General features: G+C 33.6%; 1 protein-coding gene across 1 annotated transcript; it reads left to right on the plus strand.

The window, feature by feature from the left end:
- The first annotated feature begins 782 nt into the window (after positions 1-782).
- Positions 783-24159, plus strand: LOC140437534 (alkaline phosphatase-like). Its single transcript, XM_072527114.1, has 9 exons — positions 783-960; positions 10754-10956; positions 18558-18750; positions 18813-18976; positions 19272-19482; positions 20570-20703; positions 21309-21507; positions 22428-22643; positions 23968-24159. Exons 1-9 carry the CDS (start codon positions 879-881, stop codon positions 24150-24152), a joined length of 1587 nt encoding a protein of 528 aa, XP_072383215.1. The 5' UTR covers positions 783-878; the 3' UTR covers positions 24153-24159.
- Positions 24160-24653: the final 494 nt, after the last annotated feature.

The raw sequence follows: 24653 nt of genomic DNA on the forward strand, positions 1-24653 counted from the left end.
CATCTTACTGTTTTCTTCTTGTATATTTCTAGTTTCGGTCGATATGTAAAGGACGTCCCTTGTATCCTTCCACTTTTCAATTAGCACACTATCCGTTTGCAATTGTTTCGCCTTTATTTTATTGCTAGTATTTTTTGTGTCGATATACAATTGTGTGGAATCTTTTGGATTATTTTTTCTATTGAGCCTTAGAGTGCCAGTACAATGGGTCTTAGCATCCAAAAGATTCTTAACTAATTCGAAATAAATTTTGATCAGATAAAAGGCATATATCGAGCACAGTTTAATTTAATCTTGCCCAAGTACTTTCGATCCCTAGATCATCTTCAGGGGCATTTCGTCAATTGCGGCCTATCCGGCAAGAACAAAATGTCATAAACATATAAATGTACATCACACTACACTACAAAAGGACAAACAAACACTTTAAAATTATTTAAGAAAGGTCCCTTTCTTGTGTTTCTTTTATTTTAGTGGTGAGTTGCGTTGCTAAATTGAATTATTGTAATATTTGAATCAGGAAGTTCCTATAAATATTATCATAGTTACTGTCAAAGTCAGTGTTGTAGTCATACGTATCTAGATTATATTCACAAGTTTTTCTGGAATCTTAAAGATCTCGTCTATTTCAACATCTTGCTTAGTTTTTTCCTTTCCTCATTTTTTATTGAAAATAAAATGATTCCTAAAAAATCCAAAGCGGCCGCCTATGCTAAGATATTTACAAAGAATTTACAAATGGATCACTGTATCTATTTATTATCGTCATTTAGTTTGGCGGCACTACCTTACCTAATAGTACTCCAGTGGGACAAACATTCGCACTCGAATGATTTCATTATAAACTCCTTAATTAATTAAGGTTGAAAATTACAGGAATGGTGTCTACAGAAAACATTGTGGTTCTTATCATTGCAATTGTGCTTCACCAAATCCGTCCAGTTGTCAATATAAAAGAAGGTAAGGTTAGAATTATATAAACTTTCTTATAAATTCACATTTTAAACTAAGATTAAAAACACCTAACAAACAATACTATGTAAATTTTTCGAAAACTGGGTCACTTTCTTTTTAAGGTTGTTTAAAAGTTTACTTCTATTTGTGAAACAATTTCCTATTCGTAATAAATATACCTACATTATTACCTACTGACCGGTAAAGAATACTTTAGTGTAATTAAATGAATTATGTATACGATAAACGTTTCGACCAGTGGTGTATCAGTATAAAAGGTATTTAAAACGTTAGGATATTTGTTGTTATTGCTAGCATTTTGTAAGCAAAAATTATTTTCAACAAGGATTAAGTCACAGTATCCCAGAGGGAACGGAAGTAAATAGACTAACAGTAGAATATTTAATTTTTTGAGTTGATTAGCAAATATTAAATACCTATTACCATTAAACTCTATCGATCCATTAATATTGCACAACTTAATATTATTGCGCATTTCTGATTCGCTTTCGTCCATCAGTAAGACAATTATTTTTCTGGATCGCATACAAATTTGTTTTAAAAACAATATCATCCAAATATGTGATGGATTCGACGGTTATTTGATGGAAGTTCATTTTATCAAGCATTAAATGAAAATGAAAAGGTGGAAAGAATGAAGATAAAAAATACACTTGAATTTATAAAAAAAATTATTTTAACATGGTATATTTGATTCACCTTCGTAAACCCGACCGGGGTGCAGTTGAATCCCAGACATTAATTTTTGGCGATATTTTTAAACATAATTTTTTTATTTAATTTATTTTTAAGTACATATGTTTCTTAAATATATATTTATAATTTAGCATAAGAAAGTTTTGATAGAGGAGACCGGTCCTGAACATGGTAATACAAATTGTGTTTACATTTCAGTCCCGAAAAACTGTCTTTTTTAAAATAATCTATATAGTCCAGTTACTGTGGCATTTTCCCTTTAAATTTTTTATAACTGCACCGATTTATCTGAAATTTTTACAGTGGGTAGTAAATTACTGAAAAAACATAAGTTATATTATGTCGATGTGTGCTTTTACCCCTGGGGTGGTTGGCACCCCATCTAGGAGATTGAACTTTTCATACTTAAAATAACACCGGGAATTGATATAGAATCAAATTTTAAACAAAAAATGTCATATAAATTTTTTTCGCTAAATTAATACTTTTTGAGTTATACGCACTTGAAAAAGTAAGCTTTTCGCAAAAAAGAACATGTTTTCCAGTGATTTTGTACGAATAACTCAAAAACAGAGCGTTTTATTGAAAAATCTATAATGAGCAAAAAAAAGCTTATAAAAAAACAAAGAGAATGTTTTTTTATTAAGTTTTATAAGTACAATATTAAGCGATTTATAATTGTTTGAAGATGACTTTTTGTTTTTGGAATACTATACTCGATGCATTTAACATCAAATATCGGAAAATGGACATCTTTTTCGATAAAAACTCATACAACACTTTTTAAAGAGCTAGAAAAAACCTTTAAAATGAGCTATGTTAAACGCCATTTCGAATAAAACAAAGCGAAATACGAAGGAAAGAATTTGAATTACTCTAGCGTTTTAAAAAAAAAACGGGCAGTATAAGTAACACTATTTCGATCAGAATTGAAATTAAACGTATATCTTCTACAATTCATTTTATTTTAGTGTTATTTATAAGTTTTAAAAGTTTAGCCTGTTTAAAATGCGTATTTTTTGAAAAAATCATGTTTAAATTAAAAAAATCTTTTTTTTTTAATTAACTAAAAATTTACATTTTTTTAAAATAAATCTAAAACTATAAGAGATACGTGAAAAATGGTCCTACACCAAAATGTAGTTTTTTTCTTAACAAAAATTTTGATTTTTTTATTTTTGGTGTAGCTCAAAAAATAATAGAGATGTAGCCAATTGAAGTTTGAGATACAGCGGCTGACACACCTGTAATCAGCACTTTGGCCCTTTACTATTTAAAAAGAAAGAATTTTAACATATTTTAATCTACTTAGTCTTGTAGCTTTTGAAATTACCTTCAAAATATTTTTTTAATGGACACTGTAGCTTAAAAATTAACGGAGTTATTCTAAAAAAATTTTGGAGCATGTTATTTATATTTTGGAGCATCAACTTATTTTCTGTATATATAAATGCTTTATTCAAGTATATTCGAAAAACTGGTAACAGACACACTAACACTCACACAAATATGAATATAATACATACATACATACATATATATGTTATGTATATAATATAGGCACCTCTAAACTGAACATTTGCTTCAGAGAACTAACGAACACAGAGAACCGACACTCCTTTGAAGTTGCGTGGACAAGCCGCCAATGAGTGCCAATGACAGGAGTACTTCAGATCTCGAAGACATTTTAGAAGCTGGGAGATACTGTACAATTTTGCTGTATGGCCTTGCCAAAGACACCCACATGAGCAAAATGAATAAGGTCGAAGATTATTCATCATTACTTGAACAAATGCGATACGAATCGTTTATTAAAGCCACAACTAAAAATAGTGCAGTTAAATTATCATTTCTTGTACAAACTGTAAGTGCCCTGAATGAGCATTTCAAAAGAGATTATTAACAAACTCAGATATGGGTTGGAAACAAAGAGATTGATATAACGGATTGGGGATGGTTCATGAGTGATGATATTTTACAACCAATAAAAATGACAAGTTCACCTGCACCAGAAAAACTATTGAAACTGATTTTTTGCAATTGCAAAAAGGGTTGCGGCTCAGCGTGTGGCTGTCGTACACTAGGTCTATTTTGCAATGCTACGTGTGGAATATGCTCTGGCGACAATTGTCAAAACTACTGTCCTGCAATAGACGAAGAGGTGGAGTTAGAACACGACGAGAATGACGCTTCAGACAATGAATAATTTGATATATTGTAAATAATTTTTATTTTTGTAAATATATTTTGTATACTTTCTAATGTAAAGTATTTTCATGCATAATTTTTTACAATAAAAACAGCATGAGTATACTTAATTTTTTTATTTAGACATTTACCAAAGGGGAATTTGTTTCGTGAGCGTAGAGATGGTTTTTAAGGGTTGAAAATAAGCAACCAATCAAAAAATATTTTATTGATAAGAAAGGAATTTTTGAATATAAATGTACATTAAAAACTTTTGAAGTTATTTAAAAAGATTTTTTTATATATTTTGACATAGGGGGTAGTTTTTAAGGGTTGAAGTGATGCAATTAACCAAAATTATTTTATATAGGCAGAGAATTACATTGTAGATGATATAAATGCACTATAAAAGCGTTTGAACCTGTTAAACGATTTTTTACAATGATTTTTATTAAAAGGGGTGGTTTTTAGGATTATTTAAGGGTTGAGAATGTACACAATATCCATTAATATAATTGACAATATTTCAATTACCTAATTTAACACGATTTAAATCCATAAAATGCTTTAATATAAATTTTTTTCATTATTTTCAATACGGGGTGATTTCACTCCTTAAAAATAAAAAGCTCACCTATCGCATATATAACTTTTAAAGAGGGAGGTAAGATAAGCCTAATTCCAAATTATTAGCAAAATCGATTCAGTTATAAAAAATTTAGAGGTATTGACCTCTTTTCCTCCACAGTGACTGGAGTAATATCGAAATAAACTTAAGCAAAAGCAATAAGTGATCGTATATAGTGCAGCTATATTACGGAATACGACAGTGAGTTATTTTTATTTTATATATCAAAAACATTTCAAAGCATACCGTTTGTAAGGTTAAGTGTCGGCCCAAAGGCCTGTTATCAGAATCATTTCAATCTTGTCAATTTGGTCTCAGTTTAATGCGAACACTGTGCAATCGTAATTGGAGCTCAGATTTAAAAGTCTGATTCATATTTACAAATCACTAGTACGATCAAAACTCGATTATGAATCAGTTGTATTCTAATCTGCAAAGAAGACTCTCCTTGCTCAACTAGAAGTCATACAAAATACAGCACTAGGAATAGCTACAGAAGCATTTTATACTAGTCCTATTAAAAGTCTATAATGTTTAACAGGGGAAGCACTTTTAAATTTTAGAAGGATGTACTTGTCATTAACAAACGAATCATCCATATGTGCGATAAAATCGCATCCACTTTCCATCATACTATCGCTTCAAGAAAATTATAAAACAAACAAAGGACAAACCCTTCCTTTTACGAGAGAATCAGAAGATATCTCTCCCTCCATAATATTCAATTCCCACAATTTTTTGATCAGACAAATACATCACACCCTCTCCCTGGACCTTTCCTCCTGTTATATGTGATCTAACTATTTTTTTATAAAATAAGCTTGAGACCTCCCATGCAACAATTATTCAATCATTTTACAACATACTTGCTTTTTACCTAGATCATTGTCATATCTATACAGATTCATCCAAAACTATTGATGGTGTGGGATCAGCAGATATAACTCCGAACATTGTAGTACAGTTTAAATTATCTTCCAGTTGCAGTATTTACTCTGAAGAACTATATTTAATTCCGCAAGCCCTCATTTATATACGTACTTAAAAAATTCTAAATTCTGTCATAACTACCGACTCTCTTAGTGTATCACATACGGTAGAACAGGTATATACAAGTAGTCCCATAGGTATTTTAATAAAAGAACAATTACACTTGCTAAACAACGCGAGGCAGCAAGTACGCTTTATATGGATTTCATCACACATTGCAGTTCAAGGAAACGAACAAGCAGATTTTCATACCAAGGAAGCAATACACAGTGCCTCTTCAGTGTCAGTGAACTTAGTGTCTGTTTCCGACTACAAATTCCTTAAAGAAAAAGTGACAAATAAATGGAAAAACGAATATAATCTTTCACAATCAACTCTACACATCATAAAGCCCTCAATGGAATCTTGATGCGAGATCAATTTAAATCGGCAGCTGTTTATTAACCTAACCCGTTTACGTATAGGTCATAGCAGACTAACTTATAGCTACTTAATCTCCAAATCAAATCGCTCTAAATATATTAATGAAAGACAAAACCACTCACTACCTAACAATATAAAAGCAGTCTTAGGAGCACATTGTCCGGATCCCTGGAAAATCTCGAGGCTCGTGCTCCTGCCTAAATTCAAGGCAGGAAAATATCGTCCTATTTGCCTTCTTCCTTGTATAGGAAAACTGTATAAGAGAATGCTTCATTCGCGTATCGAGGAGGTGATTGTGATATCTGGAGGCCTGTCTCCGAGACAATATGGTTTCTGCCAGGGTAAAAGTACAGTGGATGCGGTGACCGATGTGCTCCGGGCGGCACGGGGAGTTGGGGCTGATCATCGATGGGTCGTCCTGATTCTCTTTGACGTCTGAAATGTTTTTAATACATTGCAGTGGGGTCAGGTAATGGGCTCTTTGAAAGCAAGGAACTGTCCTGGGTATCTGAGGAATGTGGTCGCTGATTACCTTCCCGGGAGGAAGATTGTGGTGGAAAATGGTGTGATGGTGGATGTAACGGCTGGGGTCCCGCAGGTCTCCGTCCTGGGTCCGACGTTGTGGAACCTAGCATATGACGTATATGCGGTCTTATACGGTCTTAAACTGCGAATATGAGGAGGGTGTGACCCCCTTCGCATTCGCGGACGACCTTGCTATGCTGGTGGCGGCACGGGACAGGGAGGAACTCTTGCTTCGGATTACGCGTGCGTGTGTACTGGTTGAGGATTAGATGAGTGAGCATGATCTTTCTCTCGCGGAGGATAAGACGGAGGCTGTAGTACTCAGAGGTTATAGAAAGAGAGAGAGGGTGGAATTTGAGTGCGCGGGAGCGAGAGTGGCGCCCAAAAAGTACGTTAAGTATCTGAGAGTTACTCTCCACCAGGGTGGGAGTTGAGGAGAACATCTGAGGGGGGTGACCCGCAGAGCTATTCAGAGAATGGCTGCGCTGGGGAGGATAATGCCTAATATCGGTGGTCCCAAATCCGAAAGGAGAAGAGCGCTCCACGGTATTGTGAAGTCTGTCGTCCTCTACGCGGCCCCAGTCTGGAGTGAGGCGGTAGAAATACCAACTTACAAGAGGCTCATGGTATGAGTGGACAGAACTAGTCTGCTGCGGGTAGCATGTGCCTACAGAACTGTGTCAGCTGCCACTCTGTGGGTTGTCACCGGCTGTGTTCCTTTACATGTGCTGGTAGGTGAAAGGGCAAGGATTCACAGTCGTAGGGGGCGGAACATTGGAGAGCGAGAAATGAATGAGATAAGACTGGCCGAGAGATTAGTCTCAATTGGTCAGTGGCAACAGGAGTGGGAGGCAACACGTGATGTGGCGGAGTGGACGAAGTCACTAATCCCGAACCTTCGAAGCTGGGTGGACTGTGGGCATAGGCATCTGGATTATTATCCAACGCAAGTGCTCACAGGCCATGGCTGCTTCCGCAGCTACCTTTTCAGGTTTAGGAGGGCTCAGTCCGATCAGTGCCTTTACTGTGGTTTTTCGGATACTGTGACACACACGATGTTGTAATGTGAGCGTTGGGCGGATGAAAGAGAGAAGTTTGTAAGAGAGTGTAACTGCAGAATGTTTGATTCCGTGAGAGAAATGGTGGAGAAAATAATGACGGATGAGTGGTGGCGGACACGGATCCACAAATTTATCAGGGAGCTGCTCTTTTCAAAAGAACGAGAGGAGAGGGAACTCGCAACAGACTTCTAAAACAAGCGAGTAGCACCTTGGTGGGGTTCGGACTGTCTCAGGCCGAAATAAGAGCAAATGGGAGACAGACGACGCGAGAGAGATGGCAGCCTCGCTAAGGCAGGGGTTGAAAGTCCTTGGTGGTTCGTGTGGGTGTAGTTTCCTCAATGAATGTGTCGGAGAAAGAATGGGAATAGGGCGATAGCAGGGCATCAGGAGAGATGTTTGCCTTAACCGGCCCTTTCATCCTGATGTCTGGTGTGATAGAGGAGAGGTTTTCAGTTAGACGCCGACCGTCTCGGAGTGGTGACGGGACGAGATGTCAAAGGTCTAAATTCCTGGGGCATCTCGCCCTGGCACGGCTTCGCCGTGCCAGGCACAGGTGTCTGTATGCAATGCAGATTTTCCTTCTTCTCTTTAAAGATGTAAAAAAAGGAGCACATTGTAAATTAAGAAATATGTTTAATTACTTGAAAGATATTAATATTTTAAACAAACTGTAAATATTAATGTTTTGTAAACCCTACCTACAAATTGTAAAATATGCCATTATTGCCTAATTGTGAACCTAATAATTAGTCAAAAATACTGTTTAGATTTAATCTATGTATTAACTATAGTACAGCTAATAACCCAAAGTAGTTGATGCTGTTATCAATAAAATAAAAAAAAGATTTGATGAAAAAAAATCGTAAACGACGAAAAAAAGTATCGTCAGTATAGATTTTGCATATGTTGAAACCAAGTGGGATACAAATAAAGCCCAGAATGTTCAAGCGACGGAGATTCTCCGTTTCTCGACGTCAACGCTCTCTGAGATTCCCAATATATTTCATAACTGTTACGCTGACGTGTTTATCTTACTCAGTAAAGTTTTTTTAGCAGAAAATTGTTGACTTCAATTAGTGCGGTCGTAAATATTATTAAATTTATCTGACTTGGCCCATTGTTAAGACCTTGTACCTCAAGTAAACCATTGTTACTTGAAAGCGGGCCTTTTATACTATTATCGGTTAACCCAGGATGTGTATAATCGATACTAATTGAAATCAACCATTTACTGCTAAACAAACTTTACGTGTATTTTAGTTCTAGTGTATTTATATATTTAGTTACATTTGTAGTGATTGTCGAGTACGTGCTTTATGAAAATGAGTGAAGCACCAAAGATTTTTGTATTTTGAGAACGATTTCCGAAACATCAAAAATAAACTTATTTTAACCTTAAATTGAGGCTTATTCCCAGCAAAAATAGTCATTGCACTAAAGTTTCGAAATCCAAAAAGGGTAACTGATAAAGATCTATTGGCGATATTAGAAAAAGAAGCTTACGATAGTTATTTTAATATTTTGCTACTAGAAAATAGTTCAAGTGATATCGAAGAGACTGACATAGTTACAGAAACAGATGAGATAGATGAAGTGTTGCAAGTTAGTGATTGTGAAATGTAATATACAAAATGTTTGTATATTACATTTCATGTAAACAGGTTTGACTAGATAAAGTTCTAAATTTTTCAGCATAAAAGAAGCTTTTGAATTTTTTTATTATTATGAATGTGATTTTATTAGAAACAAATAGAAAATCCAAATTATGCAAATGCAAAAAATGGGAAGGTTTTTCTCTTTTTGTGCAAGAAGAACTGAAAGCATTTATTGGTTTGCTTATTAGTTTTAAAATCTAGCACGCTGCTAAAGAGCTAATTCGTGTATTATGGGCGAAGATCCAACATTATGTCGTTCTGTAGTATCATCTACCATGTCTCGCAACAGATTCCAACAAATTATGTCTTTTCTAAGATTCGATAATTCTACACAAGAGAAGAAAAAAAATGCATTGATAAATTTGCCGCAATCAAGGTGTCAAAAATTGGTTTTGTTTCAAATTGCAAGAAATCTTTAAATCCATCTGAACACTTGTGCGTAGATGAGCAGTTACTCCCATTCAGAGGAAAAGCACAATTTGGTGTTTATATGAAGATTATGCCAGACAAGTACGGTTTAAAGATTTGGGACTTGGCTAATTGTAATTCGGCATATACAGCGCTAATATGCAAATTTATTTGGGTAAGCTATTACATTAAAAAATGGCATATTATAAAATTTATACTTTTAGGCAAAGAAGGAAACAAACCTGAAAAAGGCCAAGAGTAAACGGTAATGGCGGATCTGGTAAACCATTTATCTGCAGGATATGAAATAACTACTGATAACATTTTTACCAGTATTGAGTTAACCGATAAGCTTATAGATAAAAATATAACTTTGTGTGAAATACCGCGCAAAAATAAACCTTATATTCCAAAAGGACTACTTTCAGCAAGATATGAGAACGACTTTTCAAGCTTGTTTGCTTTTATCGAAACTAAAACCTTAGTTTCTTACGTCCCAAAGAAAAATGCATTAGTTATTCTTTTATTGACAGAACATAACGATGACAAAATAAGTGGAGAAGAAACCGATTACAAACCGGGTATTATATTACACCACAATAAAACAAAGGGATTTGTAGTAGATACCACAGATAAATTGACAAGAGAGTTCGCGACCCAAAGAAAAAGTAAACGGTGACCGATGGCAATATTTTTTTATCTGCTGGACATTGGTGGCATCAACGCTTATAAACTTTGGATGAAGAAAAACCTAATCGGATAATTAACCGTTTAGATAGGAGAAAATTGATTTTATTGATCGCAAACGCCTGTGTATTTTTTGCATTAATTATTTTTCCTGATTTTATAATCATTTACTCCAAAACTGTTGGGGTCAATTTGCACTCCACTCGGTATTTAATGTAAGTTTTTGCCCATGGGTTTATGAAGGTTAGAATAGGTTAAATAATTATATAATATAAAAAATAATACCGAATCTACTTTTTCTATCTCTTTCAATTAAACGTAATGGAATCAAATTTATCAAACTATGACGGACATAAAAAAGGTCTTGGCAAACCTTGCTTATTGGTTATTCAGCCTATTTATTTGTAACTCGGCCATTTATTATAACTCTTCGTTTGTGCCCTGTGATAAGAAAGCTAGCTTCTAAAAACCTTTGATTGTATTTTTCTAACATCTAATAGTGTCTTTTGTTCAATTAGGTCAAAATTTTTGGAAACAACGAGGTCATTTAGAATTAAATGAAGCAATTAATAAGAAAATCGTCGATGGTCCAGCCAAAAATGTTATTTTGTTTGTAGCTGATGGTATGGGGATGACAACTATGACTAGCTCTAGAATCTATGGAAAAGGAGAACAAGGTTCTTTGGCATGGGAAAAATTCAACAACATCGGAATACTTAAGGTGATTTAAAGAAAATTTAAGTCTTTACAGCAGTAATATAAACTAGGAAATGGTAATTTGTCTAAGGTTAAAATTAGATATTATACCGATGAAGTATTGTAAACCATTGCAAAATACCATTGCAAAGTAATCATTCCATAGGTGTTGTATAATATACAGAGTAAAAAAATTCCGGAAACGCTTAATTATCTAAAAATTAATGAGAAAATCCCAGTAGTTGGCTGTATACCATCGTTTAAAAAAACATACAGAAGTTAAAACACCTCACCATTGTATTTAGGTATATAAAAACATATAGTTAAAACTCTTACAAGTGTCGTCAAAATGTATACAGTAGCATAACGTTTTCGATCTAATCAGTTCATCTTCAGTGCCTTATGTAGTTGAAGCTAACAATGAATTTGTGGCTATGACATCCATATATGGGTTTACATCTTTCCAAAATTAAATTATATGGTGACTCTAGGTCGATGACATTGGAAAAACTTTTTAATACTTGAGGAGCTACATGTCTCCCTGCTCGGTTTTAACACGTGGTTCTTGTCAGTTAAAGGTCTGTGTCGTTTTATTGTGTGGTTCGACTATGTAGGATCTGTGACAATTTCAGCCCATCTTCATCTTCACGATTAACGGTATTTTAACCACTAAAAAAAGATAGAAAAAATACTGTTGTTAGTTGTTATAAATTGTTAACTATAGCTAATACTAAGCCTGTAATAAGCCAAATTTTAAATAATAAATTTACCACAATTATACTTACATTGTTGCAGTTTCGCAACTTTATATAAACCTTGGTAAATTATTAAGAGACTTTGTGTTAGTTTTGATTCTCCCCGTATATTTAACCAAGATTCCATATACAAAACACAGACGATATAGAACAATAAACGGTTGTAATACATTGTTTCAGATAAAATACTGTTCTTTCATACATGGAATGTTAACAAATAACCATAGAAAAATGAATAGCTTTTGTTAAAAGTACAGATCGCTGGGTAATTATCGCCCACGCCTAGCGTCGGCTTGTACAAAACAACTTATGACCCAACGGCCGAGGCACTTAGTCACCACCAAGCACTTAGTCACCATCAGGCACTCAGTCACCATCAAAGCATTTCAGTCACCATTAAGCACTCAGTCACCACCAGTCTATTAGGGACAGTCGTTCCATCCAGTAGCGGTGGAGGCTACTCGGTAAGTTACAGATAGTCGTTCCATTCAATAGGGGGTGGAGGCTGCTTCATCATCAATACTTTTGTGGTTCCTGAACGTCGTTGAAGACGTGCTTTTCGATAGCGGTTGGTGCTATCATTTCATTGCGGTAAAGTACAATACACCATATCTTGTTGCTATTATAGATCAAGTACGTTTACTTGGTGTTAAATTCTTTCATATTGTGTCGCGATTTGAACCTTTCAATTGAACTTTATTTTGAACATTCTACTTTCGCTTTAATATTATAAACTTTATAGTATATTTATGGCTTTGTTGCTAATTGTTATTAACATGGGTTTATAAATATTAAATTTAAATTGCATATAGTATAATTATTTCGTTTTCGATTGAATTTTGTTTACCATCATTATATTTCTTATTATATTTAGATAGAAATCAGCTATTAAAGTCATTGTTCTTAACAGAATGACGGTATTAGATTTTTGTTTTGATACAGTGCAGCAACAACCGCTGATACGTATTTCGACCTTCTTAGGTCTTTTCAGAACGGTATAGTCACTGCTCTGAACCAAAACAAAAATCTCTCCCGTCCTAGACAATAGTTATTAAAATAACTATATACGGACGTAACTACGCCATCTAAAAACAAAAAGAGAAATCAAACGATTTCTACTTAGCGAAACCGAATTCAAATCTTAACCACTGTGTTTCCTAAAATTTGCGAAACAAACAGCTGGATAAATTACTCGGCAAGGGAATCTAAAATTGCATTCCACAAGCCGTTTATCCTGGTCAAAATTCGTAGTGAATTCAGTTTCTGGTACTTCAAACGAAGTAAATAACAAAACAGAATGACGGTATTAGATTTTTGTTTTGATACAGTGCAGCAACAACCGCTGATACGTATTTCGACCTTCTTAGGTCTCTTCAGAACGGTATAGTCACTGCTCTGAACCAAAACCAAAATCTCTCCCGTCCTAGACAATAGTTATTAAAATAACTATATACGGACGTAACTACGCCATCTAAAAACAAAAAGAGAAATCAAACGATTTCTACTTAGCAAAACCGAATTCGGTTTCGCTAAGTAGAAATCGTTTGATTTCTCTTTTTTTTTCATTGTTCTTACTTTCATATTTTAGCATACCTACTCAAAATTGCTTTTGTTGACGGGTGGTTTGGGTTGGGTGATATAGATATCCACCATTCGCCTCGTAATGTTTAGTTTTCAAAATCGCTGTGTTTTTATGGAAATTCGTTTACCTTTTACTCATTTTAATATTGGTTGTCGTATTGGTTTCATATCACATAATATTTAAATGTGTAGCTCTTTATATTTTATTACGTTTGAATGTATGAATATTTATGTATATTTGTCTATGGTCTATTTTTCTATGGTAATATACATACCCAACGCGAAAGGGAGAAACCAGCGAGTTCTAGATTGAATATAATATATTATCTCCACTTTCTGATGGCTTTATATGTTATATAAAGGTCATCGTATGTGCAAAAAGCAACATATTTAACGGTAGAAAAAAGTAGTAGTATCAAAAGTGCTATCGTTTAAAAGTAAAACAGTTTTTACTTCTATAACAGAAACCAATAATTTTTAGGAACCATCCAAATAAATTTTAGAAAATTTAAACAAAATAGAAATAATGTCAGCTGTTTTTTATTTCTAAAGAATCAGTTATCTAAGATTATTGTAGTCTTCATAGTTTACGGTAAATATGGTTTGTCCAACTTTCTCTGAACTGGAAGCAAAATCTTACAGTTTCTTAATTTCCCTCTGCATTACTTTTAATGCCCCATCATCGTTTGTTGCCCTTTTGGCGGCACTAATACTTGGATGGCCAGATAAACAGACGAACTGTCCAAAACTATAAGATCGTTTTTGGTTTTTTAAAGTTTTTAGTTTATCCATTATAAACTGTTTTATCCAACTTTACGTCCTACAGTGTGACCCATTTAGATTGGAAACACCTCTATAAAATTTGAAGTGGTTAACCGATTTTAACCAAATTTTTTTTTAATCTCATGTAATAAAAGGTCTATTGCGGGACAAAATATGAAATATTTAGTTAAATTTTCGGGGCATTCTACGATACTTTTTCTTCATCGAAAATGGAGAATTTGTATTAGCGATTATTTTATTAAAAAAATTTCTACGCCACTGGATTTAGAGTGGCTTTAAATAGCTATGACGAAAATTTCATTAAAATATATTTGTTAATAACGAAGTTATGACAACTTAAAATTCTAAAACTCACTAAGCTACGAGTCAAAAAAGAACACCCTGTATCAACAGATAACCATAAAACTAATTATTTTTCAAATAATTTTAATAATAAACCACTACTAGACAAAAAAATGTTTAAAATAGCATAAAAATTTAATGCAAGTAACGCACTTACATTATTATTAACTTTACATGCTACAACTTAAATCTCAGTTGCCATGACAACGATATTACTGTTTGACATTATTAATGTCAAATTATTACATTAGTAATGTAATTATACCACATTATTAATGACAATAATTTCATTAAGATATATTTCTTAATAACAAACTTATGACAACTTAAAATTTTAAAACTCACTAAGAAAAAAAACACTCTGTATTGACGTTAAAAAAACACTCTGTATTAACAGAAACATGGAAACATAATTTTAGTTTAAATCCTAGTTGCCTCTACCAATCCACCATCTAATTGGATACATTTGTCGTAGCGTTTATGAATATTCCTAATTACATTTCTTAGTTGTTAGAGAGTAATTACTGCACATGCCTGTCGAATTCTTGCACGAAGTTCGTTTACGTCTCTTGCACGGGTTTGGTAAACTTTTTGTTAGGTAACTCCCCAGAGAAAGAAGTCTAAAATTGTGAGATCTGGAGATCTGGGTGGCCAATCTATCAACGGACTACCCCAGCCTATCCAACGGTTCGGAAAATTTTCATTTAGCCATTGCTTCACGGTTCTGGCGTAATGAACTTAACACCCATCTAACTGGATATACAAATTTAATCGTTCATTAATTGTGAGCTCATGAATAGCATCCCACGAATAGCAAGTCGGTGTTTAAAAATTATAAAAAGTACTGTGAGTTCAAGATTTCTTCAAAAAAGAAAGGACCAATAACTCGCTCGTTCAGTATACCACACCAGACATTGATTTTTTGATAATACTGGCTTTTACAGTTTATTACCCAATGGGGATTATCTGCTGTCCAATAGCGACAATTCTGTGATGATCGTGGCTTCTGTGGCTTCGTCGGTAAACAACACGTTTTTAAGACATCGCCGAATACTCTCTCGAGGCACATTCAAATATAAACTGGCATTCCTTAAACTGTCATTAGGGTTATTTCTGAAATGATCTAAAATGATTTGATCATTTCCTCTTCTTCTTTGTAACGGGTTATTTTTTAAAATTAGTTCTGATACTGCACCATATTCATTAAATATTCTATTAATTTTGTTTACCGTACCGCAGCTAATATTAGGACGATTCACATGTCTGTCAGAAATACTGTACAAACTTCCCTGGCACTTCTATCGTTATCTCCCAAAAGACGTATAATTTCAATTTTTTCTCTCAAACTTAATCTTGCAACCATGACACAAAATATTATTAAAATAATTTGAAGTAAATATTGTTGCAGATATTATGCATAAATTTATGCTAGCACTGAAATTTTTATGCACAAATAATGTCAAACAGTAATATCGTTGTCATGGCAACTGAGATTTAAGTTGTAGCATGTAAAATTAATAATAATGTAAGTGCGTTACTTGCATTAAATTTTTATGCTATTTTAAACATTTTTTTGTCTAGTAGTGGTTTATTATTAAAATTATTTGAAAAATAATTAGTTTTATGGTTATCTGTTGATACAGGGTGTTCTTTTTTGACTCGTAGCTTAGTGAGTTTTAAAATTTCAAGTTGTCATAACTTCGTTATTAATAAATATATTTTAATGAAATTTTTGTCATAGCTATTTGAAGCCACTCTAAATCCAGTGGCGTAGAAATTTTTTTAATAAAAAAATCGCTAATACAATTTCTCCATTTTCGACGAAGAAAAAGTATCCTAGACTGCCCTGAAAATTTAACTAAATATTTCATATTTTGTCCCGCAATAGACCTTTTATTACATGACATTAAAAAAAAATTTGGTTAAAATCGGTTAACAACTTCAAATTTTATAGAGGTGTTTCCAATCTAAATGGGTCACACTGTATTGAAAACGAACACTAAAATTATTACTCCAGTCGTCAGAGACGAAAATGCCACTCAACCTCTAAAAATCATACTAAAAGACTGAATTTTGTCAAGAATGTCAATTTTGACACCCCAAAAAAGATGCAACACAGTTGCACTTTTACTTTTACTCCCGGGCCTAAAACCTCCCTCCTAAGTGGGTAAAAACGCAAAAAATCGATTTACCAAGAATCTGTACGCCGTAGAAAAAAATGTTTCAAATAAAAAATGTAACAGATAATTTTAAACAAAAATGGTGTTGTAGCAAATTTGGTGTAGAATGAAACATTCTCTCAGAAACAACACTGGAAGCAACCGTCAATTTTGAGTGTCAGTTACGTGCGCGAAATCAATGTTTAATAAAATTTGTATCAGCTCGACGGTAAAAATTCGATATATTTTAATTCAAGTGTCCTATCGACAAATATTTCATGTCCCAGGTATTTATATCTATCTACGAGTTCTGGGACATGAAATTATGATTGGCAGGGATAACCAGACTCATGAACTGAAGAGAAGAATCGGCCTTGGGTGGGCAGCATTTGGAAAACTGAGAGAAACTTTTAAAAGTGAGCTGCCCACATGCCTAAAGAGAAAGGTATTTGATCAGTGCGTCCTCCCAGTCTTGACGTACGGAGCAGAAACACTTACCTTAACAAAAGCAGCAGCTACCAAACTGAGAGTCACGCAGAGAAGAATGGAGCGGTCCATGTTAGGAATAACTCTGCGAGACAGAATAACCAACGAAGACATCAGGAGAAGAACCGGAGTGACTGACATCATCGAGAAGATAGCCAGACTAAAATGGAGATGGGCAGGACACATAGCCAGAATGACAGATGGGCGATGGACAAAGAGGTTATTGGAATGGAGGCCAAGGGAAGACAAGAGAAGCGTCGGTCGACCACCTACAAGATGGACTGACGATTTAAGAAGACTCAATAAAAACTGGATGAGAGCGGCGCAAGATAGACGGGGTTGGAAACATTAGGAAGAGGCCTATGTTCAGCAGTGGACTCTTGAGGCTGGATGATGATGATGATGATATCGACAAATATCAAGATGCGTTTTAAAGGTAAAGAGTGCAGCTTTCGTATGCAGTTTTTGTATTTTACCGTGAATAGACTCAGTTTTTATAGATGTTAAATAAATAAACGTGGAGCGATTTTTGCCATTTTTAATGAATCTCATAAGATCAATACAATATATCTCTTTAATTGACTGGCCACTACAAAGTTTCTATTACTAGAGCCTAATCTTCAAAACCTATATCGTGAAATTTTAGTTTTTAAGTTTTGGCAACAAATGTGAGGCATTTGAAATATGCTTAAAAACGTTAGATATAAAATTTCACATAACAAACAATCTAAAACGTTTAAAACTTTTTTTTTTCAATTAAACTAGTCTGTTTTTCAAAAGAACCAAACTTCTGCTTTTAAATTACACCTAAAATCGCCTTCTTGTAGGCATTTCCCGTGACGTGCGATCGTTCGAAATGTATAGCGTTATATTCTGCGTTTTTTTATTCATATGTCAAGTGCCTCATATTTGTTGCACCCAACTCAAAATTGAAATTTCATGTCATATGTTTTAAAGATTGATCTCTAAAAATGGAAATTTTACTACGACTGGTTAATAAAAGTGATCAATTATATTGATCTTACAAAAATCGTAAACAATGGCAAAAATCGCCCCACGTTTATTTATTTAACACTTTTATAAAAACTAAGTTTATTCGCAAAATACAAAAACTGCTTACAAAAGGTGCACTCGTTACCGTTAAAACGCATCTTGATTTTTCTCGATAGGACACTTGTATCAAAAGGTATCGAAATTTTTACCATCGAGCTGATATACGCACGTGACTGACATTCAAAATCGACAGTCGCTTCAAGCATTGTTTATGAGAGAATGGTTCATTCTACACAAAAGTACTAATAAACATTTTTGTTTAAAATGATCTCAGCTAAATTTTTTTATTTGAAACATTTAAAGAAAGTGATAAACTTTTTTGCATCCTTTTTGGGGTCCCAAAATTAATATTCTCGGTAAAATTTAGCTTGTTCATATGATTTTTAGGGGCAACTGTCTGACGACTGGACTATTTGTATTTTGATAAATCCATAAAACAATTTTGTATATTAATCATTTCATCCCAGATCTATTCAGCAAACAAGTTGGTGCCAGATTCTTGTAGCACTGCAACTGCTCTCTTTTGTGGTGTAAAGGCCAACCATAAAACTGCAGGTGTAGATGCCACCGTGGACGTTGACGACTGTGATGCGTCATTAAAGGAAGAATCCCACTTGGAAAGTATAATTACGTGGGCACAGGCAGCAGAAAAATCTACAGGTAATGCAGTACGTTGTTTTTGTGCATTTAAAATATCTTTTTACATTTTTTGTTTCTCATAGGTTTTGTTACGACTACTAGAGTAACCCATGCCACACCAAGTGCTCTGTACGCTCATGTACCTAATCGCAATTGGGAATGTGAGAGTAAAATACCCCAGACTTCAACAAAATGCAAAGATATTGCCAAACAACTCATCCAAGATATGCCCGGGAGAAAAATACAAGTAGGTAAATCTAATCTACAATTTACAATCATACTGATTTTTCCAGTAAAGGTGAAGAGTAAAATTATTTTATGCTACCTGTTGACGAAATTTTTCATCTCGAGACTAGGTTGTCTTCTATTTCCTGCATCATTTCCTTTTTCTTAGAGGTAGACGTCTCATCATCTTATTAGATGTCTTTTCTCTCCAACAAACTGGGACCAGTAAAATGTTTCATGCTTCAAATAACTATCGTAGCTATAATTTGTAAAATGCGATATTTATTTATTTATTACCTAAAACAATTTTTTTAAAGGTTATCATGGGAGGAGGAAGACAGTGTCTTCAATCTTCAGTGCCCGATTCTCCTGCAGATCCAGTGGACACCTGGTCTTGTTATAGTAAAGATGGAAGACATCTTATAGCTGATTGGGAAAAAGATAAAGAAAAAAATGGATATACGTATCAGGTTGTAAATAATAACGAGGAACTTCAGAATTTAGATCTAGAGAAAGAATTCACTTTGGGTAAATATAGGTTTATTATTTTTTGCAAAGTGTTGATTTTGTAATTTTGTATTGTGTTTTATAGACTACAGCCCCATGAGACATTTTTAAGGGGTCATTTGACCCAGCATAAATTAATATTACAATATGTAATATCAACTTTAGAAACTATACCGTCAATTTTTACCGGTTCAGGTTTCTACAGTAAGGTAAACTTACCACTCAATGGGGAGAAGGGCATTTTGGTCAAACATATTTGTACGACATTTTTATATCTTAGATAGGTAATACCAAAATATTGACTTGCGACCTAATGCCGTAAAAAAATACTAGTACTAGTAGTAGGAACAATCTTTGATTTTCGGAAAATTTTCGGCAATTTGGGCGCAAAAGATCCCTGGTGATTCTTCAGATGAGCTTTGATCGACAACTTGGGGGTGTTACTATTATTCCCGAATAATTATAGTTATTCACTACCTCGTAAGACTCGATCATACAGTTTCCAAGAATCCCTGATCACACCGTCTCGTCTTCTAAATACAAGAATTTTGGATTTATCTAAATTTATTTTCAGATTCCACATCCTGCATATAATAAATCATCTGCATATAATAAAAGTCTTATAGTCAAACCATTTATCTCCAAACCGCCTCCCAATGTTTCATGTGTCATTCAAGAAAAGCGCAATTAAAAGACATTCCTGTTTCATTCCTACGTTACAGTCAAACCATTCAGATAGACCTTTCCTTTGACCAGACTGCTGATTTTGTATTCTCGAACATACTTTTTAACAAATTAAGCACTTTAGTAGATTAAACAATAGACCAGTAACCTATTCCTTTAATATTTTCACATCTAGTGAACAAAACACACATTTATTTTTATTTAATCTAATTATTATATAAAAAATATATATTGCTTATGTGTCCTCTTCCAATTTTATGTTTATGATATAATTTAGTAGGTATTTCTGAACCAAAATATTAAAATTTCGTTTCTAGTACTTTAATAAAAACATTGACACAATCTGTAACATAATGTTAAAATAAAGTCCTTATTGGAAAAGTTCAGTATATTTTTTTTTAAACCAAGTAAATCTACTTTTTAGGAGTATTCGCAAATGGACATCTAAAATATGACTACGAAAGAGACAAGGGTCCCAAAGGAATGCCGTCATTGACCAATATGACAGAAAAAGCTATCCAATTACTACAAAAAAACAAAAAAGGTTATGTATTGATGGTGAGGGTCCAATATTTTCATTATAATAACACATTTTATTTCTGAATAATTAGACTGATGTCATTCTATAGCAGTGTACTAAAGATACTTAGCCTGTATGTCAGCGGTTGACTGATTAAGTCGCCGCAATTTCTCTTTATTTATTAAACCTTATAAGTCCGGTTCGTGACATGCTAATCTTTTTACTACACCTTGCCACTCTTTTCTATTCTTGACTTTCCTACTCCTATGAGTCATTTGTATTCTGCCAAAGTATGCCAAAATCTTGTCTATTGTAGGCTTTGTGTACGAGAGCTTTCTTTCAGATCTCTTCTGTTTCTTATATTCCTAAGATATTTAAGATCTACCATTGGATATTATAATTTGTAGCGAGCTTTTTTATTTGGTTTTTATACTATTTGAATTTATATCCCCCATTGACTAGATCAGTAGATGTGAAGGAACGTAACAATTTTAAGCAAAACAATTTTTTTTCTGTTTTTTTTAAAGTTTAGAATTTTTTAATAATTGATATATATATATATATATATATATATATATATATATATATATATATATATAGTAGTAAGTAAAATCGAAAGATACTTTGTGGTTTCTTTTTGTAGGTAGAAGGCGGAATGATCGACCAAGCTCACCACCGCGGACATGCAAGAAAAGCTTTAGGAGAAACAATCGGCTTTAGCGACGCAATCGAAAGAGCTTTGGAATTGACGGATCCTTCGGAGACCCTTATTATTGTCACAAGTGATCATTCTCATTCCATGATATTAACCGGATATCCAGATAGAGGACGAGGAGTTCTTTGTAAGTAGTATAATAGAGTTAGAGTCTTTTGTAATATATTTCAAAAGGTGATTAAAATAATCGATTTTATAAGTAGGTAACAATGTTAACAACAATTTAAGAATTTCAAATTTAGATACAAAAATCGATAAACTTGTTAGATTTTAAACATCTTAATTATAAAATAGGGAAAGAAGATTACAACAGTCTTTATACAGGACTGACCAAAGCAGAGCAGAAAAATTATAATTTTCGATAGTTCCTTGTCTCAGTTTTGTATCAGAATTTATAAAAAATAATATTAACACTCCGAAAAATGGAACACGAGCTGGCATAAAATGCAAATCAGCAAGCTTTAAGAATTTAAGCCAGAATTATACAACTTATTGGCAGAGATCATGAATTTACTTTACTATATTATAGAAGTATAATAATGATAGCTATCTTCTTAGATTGCCTTCATGTATGAAGGTGGTTAACAATTCTAAAAAATTTTTCTCTATTCTAAGCGGCTTTCAAGAGAGATTGAGTATCGAGACCCGTTTACTCACTGATGTTTTACAACCATAAACATCTACTACCTGGACCTCTGTTCTCTTTTATGGCCTGGATTACGCAATACTGCCTCATTGGTGACATGGTATGTTTATGAAATTTTTAGGAAACCCACATCTTAAAAGGCCTCAATTTTCTCATAGCACTTTCTAGAGAATAAAATATTTTCGTTCTGGATTTTCAAGAGGTGATAGCTCAGGCAGTAGGGATACGCCATAAGATAAGTTTGAAAGTTAACTTAATCTTATCCAAAATATGTTAACTTTCAAAAAGAATCTTGCGAACACAGTGAATTAATTTTCACCAATAAAATGTTTAGTTGTGTATCTTAAAAAATTAATTAGCAATCTCTCATAGTTTTAATAAACACCTCTTGTTTTTTGTAGCTTATACCAATTCCGCAATGGATAATTTACCATTTACGTCCTTGGTATATGGAACAGGTGGACCTAATAATTATCAATTTGTTTTGGATAATAATACAGCAACTCGCATTGATCCTTCTAAAAACAATACTGAAGATTGGGAATATTCCCAACAAGCTTTGGTTCTTACAGATGAAGTAACTCATAGTGGAGCTGATGTTTTGGTTTTTGCGAAAGGTAAATTAATTGTTATTGTATTTTATTCTTATTTTATAGGTTCGCTTTCTAAACAAAGATTCAGTCCTCTCCTTAGTCGCCTATCTGTTTTGAGGTCGTCGATTATCACAGCAATTTTATAATATATTATTAAAGTATGTCCGTCTTTCGTGGTCCGTTTACGTGGTTAGGATCTCTTTTCTAACTTTGGAACTCCTATGTATAGATATCTTACTATCTATCTCTCTCTCTCTCTCTCTCTCTGCTATTAACGCGTGGTTCGGTTCTCGGGTATCTGAACCTTTCCAAAATCCATATGTATTCGCATTTTCTTTTGATACTATTATTCGCATAAATACTTTTCCGTCGTGACTCATCGTGACATATTTTTCGGTAATTATTTACCGTATTTATATTTAAAAAGAACGTTTTATTTGTTTCATCGACTTCAAGAAGGTATTCGACCGAGTACAACACGATACACTTTTTGACTCTCTGCCCAACCGAATTCCATACTCTAGGTACTTATACGATATAGTCTGCTTAATATCCCTTCCATCGGATTAGTGATTATTTACGTCTTGTTCATATTAATTAATCTTTAATCCGACCTCCAAGGAAGCGTAATATAATTTTTCAAACATTATTATTGCATCATCCATACGATCGGCTATAAGAACGATGTTATCTGCAAATCCCAAATGACTATCTCGATACCATTGAAGATTTTCGTACTAAAAAACTACCCATTAAACGTGAAGTACGACAGGGTTGTGTTTTGTATCCATACTCAGAAGAAATTCTAAGGAAGGCTTTGGATGGCAGAGTAGAGTAAATAAGATAGGCGGAAAAGTAATCAACAATATCATATACACTGACGATACAGCCGTCTTTGCAGAAAATTTACAAGATCTCCAGACATTTTTTCTATTTTTGCTATTAAGGATTAGTTGTAATATTCTATATCAATTTCCCTTCATAAGATATTTTCCGATGTTTAACAATCTGTAGCAATTTTCTATCTTTGTTGAGCTTCTTAGTACTTTCTCTTTAGATTTTCTTATTGTCCTGGGTATCTTTGCTTTTTAGAAACGCTTTAACTATTTTAAATACCTTGTCAGCTGGTTAAACGTAAAATTATGTTTAAACTATTATATTATTTTTAGGGTTATTTAATAAATTTTCATTGTATCTTTTAAATAACTCGCCACTGGTGCATTTGTAGCCAATTTATTGTCAATGTAAACCATATCATGTTTATAAATCTTTATTTATTATTGCCTACTTCATCTTTATTTTATCGTTGATTCATAACTTACTATTCAAACCATATTTAAATTTTTAGGTCCCATGGCTCACCTATTCAACTCGGTTCATGAACAAACTTATGTAGCATATGTTATTGCCTATGCAACTAAAATAGGACCCTTTAGTGATTCAACGAATGGATCAGTAGATACTTCAGACTTAAAATATATTCATGTGATAACTATATTTCTTATAGTAGCTAGTTTTGTGATAGGTGATTAAAGTAAAATATTATTAAATGGGTGTTTTATTGTTATTAGTTAATACGAAAAATGTGTTCATCTAACATTACAAGGGAGACTATGCAAATAAAAAACAGAAGATTCGAAATATTAAAACTACAAAACGCAGAGATGTAAAAAGTCAAATATGAACTGGAAATTCAATAGTAGTTTTAAGTTATCGTCCAAATAAATTGTGGAGGAGTCTGCGGCGAGAAATGTGTGGAAGTCCTTTGACATCAATATTTAGAGAAGACACAAGCAATCATATTCAAAAAGAAAAGGGAACCCCCAGAGAAACAGCTGTAGCTAGGGCAAAATAATCCCATTGAATGGAAAAGAGAAACTTAATACCTAGGAGTCATAAGGCCATGTTTGCCAAGGCAACACGGAGACACAACCATCCAGTAATCAGCAAGAGCCAGAGCGGCAATAAGAGGACTCGCAGGGAAAAAAAGCAAACTGCCCATGAAAACGAAAATGAGCATCTTACTTCCAATAA

Source organism: Diabrotica undecimpunctata, chromosome 3, assembly GCF_040954645.1.
Source record: "Diabrotica undecimpunctata isolate CICGRU chromosome 3, icDiaUnde3, whole genome shotgun sequence".
In the NCBI taxonomy this organism is placed as follows: Eukaryota; Metazoa; Arthropoda; class Insecta; order Coleoptera; family Chrysomelidae; genus Diabrotica; species Diabrotica undecimpunctata.